The 8,152-nt window shown below is 43.6% G+C and overlaps 1 protein-coding gene across 1 annotated transcript in view; it reads left to right on the top strand.

Annotated features, from left to right (window-relative positions):
- Positions 1–4,680, top strand: part of Zic1 (Zic family member 1) — a 5,433-nt gene extending 753 nt beyond the window's left edge. The window contains exons 1-3 of the mRNA XM_028758978.1: positions 1–1,002; positions 2,434–2,597; positions 3,287–4,680. The exon at positions 1–1,002 is cut by the window's left edge and continues 753 nt beyond it. Of these exons, the coding sequence (XP_028614811.1) occupies positions 21–1,002; positions 2,434–2,597; positions 3,287–3,484 (1,344 nt within the window). The 5' untranslated portion in view covers positions 1–20 and the 3' untranslated portion in view covers positions 3,485–4,680. The remainder of the gene's footprint in view (positions 1,003–2,433; positions 2,598–3,286) is intronic.
- Positions 4,681–8,152: the final 3,472 nt, after the last annotated feature.

Here is an 8,152-nt window from a genome sequence, read left to right as displayed (position 1 = left end):
GCTTGCCCCGTGCAGCCACGATGCTCCTGGACGCCGGACCCCAGTATCCAGCAATCGGTGTGACCACCTTTGGTGCATCCCGGCACCACTCGGCGGGCGACGTGGCCGACAGAGACGTGGGCCTGGGTATCAACCCGTTCGCCGACGGCATGGGAGCCTTCAAGCTCAACCCCAGTTCGCACGAACTGGCCTCGGCCGGCCAGACAGCCTTCACGTCGCAGGCTCCCGGCTACGCCGCTGCTGCGGCCCTGGGCCACCATCATCACCCCGGCCACGTCGGCTCCTACTCCAGCGCTGCTTTCAATTCTACCCGGGACTTTCTGTTCCGCAACCGGGGCTTTGGCGACGCGGCGGCGGCAGCTAGCGCCCAGCACAGTCTCTTTGCTGCTTCGGCTGGAGGCTTCGGGGGCCCACACGGCCATACGGACGCCGCGGGCCACCTCCTTTTTTCTGGGCTTCACGAGCAGGCAGCTGGCCACGCTTCGCCCAACGTGGTCAACGGGCAGATGCGGCTAGGTTTCTCCGGGGACATGTACCCACGGCCGGAGCAATACGGCCAGGTGACCAGCCCACGATCCGAGCACTATGCCGCACCGCAGCTTCACGGCTACGGGCCCATGAACGTGAACATGGCTGCACATCACGGCGCTGGAGCCTTCTTCCGCTATATGCGCCAACCCATCAAGCAAGAGCTTATCTGTAAATGGATCGAGCCCGAGCAGCTGGCCAACCCCAAAAAGTCGTGCAACAAAACTTTCAGCACCATGCACGAGCTGGTCACGCACGTCACGGTGGAGCACGTCGGCGGCCCAGAGCAGAGTAACCACATCTGCTTTTGGGAGGAGTGTCCACGCGAGGGCAAGCCCTTCAAAGCCAAATACAAACTGGTCAACCACATCCGAGTGCACACGGGCGAAAAGCCTTTTCCCTGCCCGTTTCCTGGCTGCGGCAAGGTTTTCGCGCGTTCAGAGAACCTCAAGATCCACAAAAGGACGCACACAGGTATGGAAACTAATGTAGGACACTCTACCTCCCACCCGGGCCTGAGATTCAAAAGTTGGGGGGATGAGAGGCACAAACCCAGCCTCGGTGGGGTCTGGGCCTCAGATTCCCGGAGACAGTCAGATTCGATTTTTAGTCTTGAAAGTATGGGCAAACAGAGAGTGCGCATGAGAAGGATCTGAGCATACAGATGTTAAAAACAAGGAATAAAAAGAGTTGGAAACCGGGAAGCTGAGTCTGCCTTGGCCCAGCGCTTGACAATCTCGAATCCCGGAGAGCTGGCGCGTGTGGAGCAGACACGGGGGCTCCAGTTGCTCCAACTACAAACAAATCTAAAACTCTTCATGGCGGCTACCCTTTTTGGGACTTTGTTGAGCCTTTCTGTTTGAAAAGGTGGAAGAGTTGAGGTTGAGTTTTAAAATGTAGAAACAAAATGGAAAGAAACGAGGTAGGTGCAGTTGGCGTAGGAAGTATACTTTGGATCCGAGGAGGACATTAGCTTTATGCACATTTAAAGAGATAAATTTTTCAAATAATGCTTCGGGTTTGAGGAGTGAGGCTAGTTAGTGAAAGGCACAGAAATCCTAATTGTCTATACCACAGCTTAAGATCTGTTCTTAAAATGCGGGGTTCCGGAGTTGAACTTTAGAAATACCTACAAGTCCAAAGCTTAAAGGAACAAAAGAAAAAAAAACAACAGAAACAATAACAAAACAAGTTCCAGGCAATTTAAGACTTCGAGAGGGGGTAGGCTGGAAATTATGTGCCCCTTGGGCCCTAGAGTTAGGGGGATCTGATCGCCCTTCGTATTTGGGCATTGTCTGGTGGAATAGAACCCGACTTGAACTCTATATTTAATGGCCCAGCCAGGTAAGAACTTTCCGCACGGAACCCCTCCCCCCCTTTCCAGATTACGCCATAAAATGTAATGTGTTGTGTAGGGGGTGGGGTGAAGTTGAGTGGAAGTGGCAACCAACGGGTGCAGTGTGTCTGGGAGGGAAAAAGAACAAGAGAGAAAAGAGCAAAGCAGCAGGAGAATCAGCCGGGTCCTGAAAGCTATTAAGGAAGAGCTAAGTAGAAGCCGCTGGGTAACCTCTGTAAAGACCTGGGCAGAAAAGCCAGAGTCTAGAGCCGCTGATATTCTGGAATGAAAAAAAATTTTTTTTTTTTGCTCTCGCCATTTCTATTTCTACTAGTACCACCATCATAACAAAGTAAAATTAAAATGTAGATATTAATTGTCTTGAATGTTAAAAAATATAGTTAAGATATTCATAGTTCCACTGCAGATGCACGAATTTACTAAGACTCTAGATTTTAGGCTAGGGAGAGCTCCCCTTGGGAGGCCAGCTTTTTTTAATTTAACTACTAAACTCTGAAAACAGCTACTGATTTCTTTTAAATAAGACCATCTTTCGACTTTCACGTCAGGGGAGAAGCCCTTCAAGTGCGAGTTCGAGGGCTGCGACCGGCGCTTCGCCAACAGCAGCGACCGCAAGAAGCACATGCACGTGCACACTAGCGACAAGCCCTACCTTTGCAAGATGTGCGATAAGTCCTACACGCACCCCAGCTCTCTGCGCAAACACATGAAGGTAACGCTGCGGTCTGGCCGCCTTGCCTTCAAGCAGGAGCCTTTCCTGCGCTAGGGCCGGGCCAGCCACCCTGGAGCGGCTTCTGGGTTTCGGCAGGAGCCGCAGGAGGCGGAAAAGCAAACGATTTCACTCTGTTGAGTGGAAGGTGGCCGAGGGAGCAGGGGCGGGAAAGATAGTCGCACCAGAGGCCAGTTAAACTCACTGTTTCATAATGAAAGTAAAAATAAGTGAGGTGACTCCGAAGCCCCGCTGTCAGAGCTGCTGCGGTAAGTGCGGCCATTGCTCCTGGTAGTCAAGAGCTGGCGGGCGAGATGCGGTCTTGTGCTCAGCTCTCAATATCCGCTCTCCTCAAAGTGGACAGGCAAACTTTCGGAAGCGAACTTTCCTAGCCTCTGGACTGAAAAGCAGCCTCCTCCTTCCCAGTCCCCCTCCCCTTTTTCTTTTGTGAGTCCGTCGGGCAGTGTCCCCTCCTGGAGCGTGGCTATGCTGGGCTACGCCAGGAGAACCAAGCCCAAGTCCCATTGGTCCTGCCTCCGGAGAGTCTGGGAGATCCCTGGCTTTGAAAGAAGCGGGGAGGGGTAGCGGAGGGGGGGTGCACGGAGGGGGGAGGGGGAGCACAACTTTCACAACCTTGAGTAGCCGCTGGGCCCACTCTTTATCTTCATTAAAACGCGACTTTATTCTCTCAGGTCCATGAGTCCTCTTCTCAGGGCTCACAGCCTTCGCCCGCCGCCAGCTCCGGGTATGAGTCGTCCACACCACCCACCATCGTGTCTCCCACCACAGACAACCCGACCACCAGCTCCATGTCGCCCTCTTCCTCCGCGGTCCACCACACAGCCGGCCACAGCGCGCTCTCTTCCAATTTTAACGAATGGTACGTTTAAAATCAGAAACAAAACATGACGACCCCTATTTAAGAGACTGAACACTCACGTATATACACGGTATTATTGAAAGAATCCTGAAACTCGAGACACCCCTCGTCCCGATCCCGCAAACATTTGTTTTGTTTGTTTGATTTTGTTTCTAATCTGCCGATAAATCCAGGACTGAGTAAAACAGAGGAAGCAGCAAGCCTTTAAGGTTGCCCCCCCCAAATTTCTTTCTTTTTCCTCCCCCCTTTGAAAAGGTTTGGTAGCTGAAGGGCAGGAGGGGGTGGAAGAGAAGGCGGCTGCCTGACCGAACACCGCCAAAGGCCCTGAGGGCCAATTTCTTGTTGGATCAGAACAAGCTCTCTGGGGCTTCAGCTTTTCTTTATCTTCTTGTTTTGTTTTCTTGTAAATACAGAATTATTAGCTTAAATCTGTTCTGTTGGATTCTGTATATAGCTACACTTCGGTTGGAGTGGGTGGGTGGGATCGTGGCGTGGTGGTCTTTGCCTTGGGGAGGGGAGGGCCAACGGGAGGGGGGAGGGGGAGGGGATGGGCGGCCGAAAGCCAACTGTTTGTACTGAATGGCGAGAATGTTCTAGTAAATGTGTACCAAAATGTGAACTACTTTGTACGATTACAGTCTCCACGTCGACCTAACAGAATATTATTGATATTAATGTGCTTTTTTTGTATAAAGTGCAAACATTTCGTCCCAAAGTCTGAGTACTTTAGTGCAGTAAAATGTTGTTTCATGTCCTGTCAAGAATTCGTATAGTACGAGCCTGGATCTACGTGTCAAACTGTTCCATTTGTTTATGTAAAGTGATATTAAAAAGATATAAACTATAGCTGTCCATTGCTTTTGGCAAAATATACAACCACACAATGTATATAAATCCTAGTTTCCATATTTATCCGCATGTAAAGGGTCTGGTTTATCCATGTTACAGCTATTCAATATTTATGGCTAGAAAAAAAAAACTCGTATGTATACTTTAGTTTCCAGAACTGTTTGGTAACCTTTCGTACCTTATTAAAGATTCTTAAATCTCAGTGATTGTGGTAGGAATTTCTTCTTCACACTCCCTTCCCCCAGCAACCTGTGCCAGCCTTAGTGGATCTTGGGAAAGCTCGCCAGCCTCTCTTGCCTTCTTCTCTGTCATTGCTGGTCATATAAACTTGATAAATGAACGCTACCCTGCTGGCTCTCCGAGAGGGTGTAATTAGTATTTATATCAAAATTTATGAAACAAATTTTCGGCCTCAGTATAATTTAAATGACCTTTGCAGACATAGAATAACAACCATAAAAATAACGGAAATAGATTGCACAGGCAACATCAATATTAATGTAAGCGAATTGTGAGAAGCTCAGGGGCTCTTTCTGTAGCCTTGCAAATGAACTTGCAGTCATTCATGGGTTCAGCTGCCCCCCCCCAATTAAATCCCCTGATCTGAAACTGGATTGTAGATTTACAATATTATATTTTAAATTGCTGTCTTCAATTAAACCATTATGGCCATAACTAATTTTCAGGATGCCGATGCATGCTTTTCCAGGCCTTCCATCTTTGTACAAAAGTAAATGTCCATAAAGCGTTTCACTTATATTTTTTCAAACGTGATGCTAATTTAAATTAATTACTTCCTATGATATATTATTATTTCTATAATTTTGCTACTGTCATTAGTTCTCTCAAAAATACATCTAGAAAAGAGAATTATTTTATGTAATGTGATTATCTTTCTATCTCTTTTATTTATTTCTCATTTACTTAAGAAATTCGTTCCATTGGCTGGCGTTGATACAGTAAATTTGTAAATGAGGAGACAATATAAAAAATCTAAATTACTTGTGCTTAATGACTGTGGCAGAACGCCTTTTCTCTAAATCAGATTGTCTTTCTTGCAGTTTAGTTTGATAGATTTGCAAGCTATGCTGCTTCAGTGAAGTTAGGTTTTCTGGTAGGGATGCTGGTTTCTTTGTCTCTGGTTGTAGCTTGCATGATCGCCCCATTAGGCAGACAACGTAGCTAGAACTCACAAATCAGGCCTTTGGCTATGGCTGCAGGAGTGTGTATGTGTTAGGAGTCAAGGGAAGTATGATTCTGCTTCTCTACTGTCCTCTGTATGTCCTGCAAGTAACAGGCCTAAGAAGGAGAATCTTCTGAGAGCTTTACATGTGTTTCACAGCAATAGCAACTTAAGAAATTAAACCACTAGCTAATTATACAATAAAAAGTATTATCATCTTTAAAGACACTCTTGCTACTTGCATTTCTCATGTTTAGTCAACAAAGTCTTATTTACGGATAAAAGGTTTTGCTGCATTAACTTCATCGCAGTTTTTCTTTGTTTTTAATAGAAAAGATGGGAATATTGTTGTTTAACTGTAAAAAACAAAGTTGTTGTGCTTATGACAGTGATATTGGCCTTTCATACAAAGAGCACCATCTTGCAAAATTTGTTGAGATTTTGGAAAGTTGAATACCTACGGAAGAGTTGCTGTCAACTCTAAAAAGATGTGACATTAAGACCTTGATCTCTGTAGCTTTGGAGGTTTAAGACTGATCAACAGTGTAGTATTTAAAGTGACAGTAGACATTGAGCCCAACATTAAACACAGACAGAGGAATAGAGTTCATCTTTCTAGAAACAACAACAGATCCATTAATGATCTTTCCCCCTTTTTATTAAAGATGAGGTTTTTCTGGGAAACTGTTGTGAATATAATGCTAGTTTTAATAGCACTTTTGTGATGTTTGTCAGAGCATTTAAGAAGACAGCATAGGAGTTTGTCTTTGATTTCTAAATTTAAGTTTACTTCAAATGTGAAATTCTGTCTGATTGTTATGTACACGGTGCCCTTTTGTTTTAATATCATAGTACAATGATCAAACATCATACTATGACATATGATTTATATAATCTATTTAAAAATACATATTAGAAGTAAGTGGTTTTTTTTCAAATTTCAAATATTCATGTAGATTTTTAAGGTCAAATAATTTTATTACCACTTGAGAACCCCTCTGTATGTATTTATGAATAATCTCACAGCAAAGGAACTTTTATAATAAGAGACAACATTTATGTCAATCCCCCCTTTGCATTGTTTCCTCTAATGCCATCCACAAAGAAAAAGTCATTAATGATGTAAGTCACCAAAATAATGCTTTAAACTTAAATGTAGTCTATTATTTTGCTGGCACCTTTAATGTCTGCTTCTTGAGATGTATTCTTCATACTTTTCTTCATGGGCTATTAGGTTTTGAAATACATGAATGTGAACAGTGAAATATATTGTTAGACTCTATTTAGCAGGAGCTGAAGATTCTGCAATTGGCTGGTTTCTATGTGTAGTTGTGGATTTTGATCTAGGCAGAAGGCCATACTGGTTAATATTGCATATTGCATTGTATTCTGGATACTACCAAATGATTAGGACAGCTAACAAGTTATTAAAATGTTATTTTGTGTCAACAGAAAATGCCTGCGTACAAGAAATCATTTGAGAAATGAAGAGAAATAAGTTTGTGTGTGTGTGTGTGTGTGTGTTTGGTGTATGTGTGTGTGATTGTGTGTACATTCAAGCAGCAAGCATATAAACACACAAGCACCTTTTTTATGGGGGGCTAAGTAATTCTCAAATATTTCAGATCCTTTGTTTTCTACTTCAAAAGCTACCCCCAACTGCTTAAAGCATTTGCAGCTGATGATTTTGATTTTTTAAAGTCAAGCATTCAAGTTAACCTTTAAGAAGTGAACCACCTCTAAAAGAAAGATGTAACCTTTCAATTGCCTTATATTTATTTATTTATTCATATTTTTTTTTATTTAGCTTTAACTGACAATGAAAATAGCACTAACCTTCTTTCATGATGGGCTTGGCATTTAGATATTTCTATTTGTTGGTTGTGAAGTTTTCTTAGAACTTTAAAAGGCTTGTCAACAGCAGTACAACCTCTCCCCAAACATCTTACCCACCTCCCCAAAGGTTCCTAAGCACCAATTTTGAGGGCAAGGTGTAATTAGTGCCCAGGTCCCTAGTGAATTATTGCTGATAGACTTGGTACCTGAGCATATTACTTTCCAAGAAATGACTTGGAGAAAACCTTGGGTCTTAAAGATGGATTCAGTGTAAGCCATTCTGAGGGGTAACCGCATGTGGTCTGGCATACTTAAAAGGAAGGCACTGTATTTATTCCCTTAGCTATTGTTGGTCTGGATGTAAAAACATCAGATTTTTATGTTTTCAACTTCTACTTCTCCCATTTCTCCAGTTTAAAATGCTAATCACTCCCCTTTAGGTACAGAGGCCTAGACTCCCAGTAACATCAACTGTAGTTCCCAGAACTGAGCATTCACACCAAGAAGAAAAGCTGTTTTTATAAAGATGGCCAGAGTTGATATCATTCTTTACTTTTCTGATTCTTGAAAGTAGAGTAGCAATAAAAAGACTGATGTTTTTGCCAGCCCAGCCACTAAAGACCTTCCTAACCCAAAACATTTTTTTCTCTTAACTTTTAAAGCACTCAAGGGCTGAAACTTACACCCATTTAAAATAGCTCTAGAATGTAAGATTTTTATTTTCAGGGTCTGTGTGATCATATGATAGTCTTGTTTTCAAGACTAAATTTAGATAAACAATAAAAACTAAGTAGAGATAAACAATAAAAT

Source organism: Grammomys surdaster, unplaced genomic scaffold, assembly GCF_004785775.1.
Source record: "Grammomys surdaster isolate TR1022 unplaced genomic scaffold, NIH_TR_1.0 126248, whole genome shotgun sequence".
NCBI lineage: Eukaryota > Metazoa > Chordata > Mammalia > Rodentia > Muridae > Grammomys > Grammomys surdaster.
Note: the sequence above shows the minus strand (reverse complement) of the source record. Positions and strands in the feature narration are given on the sequence as shown.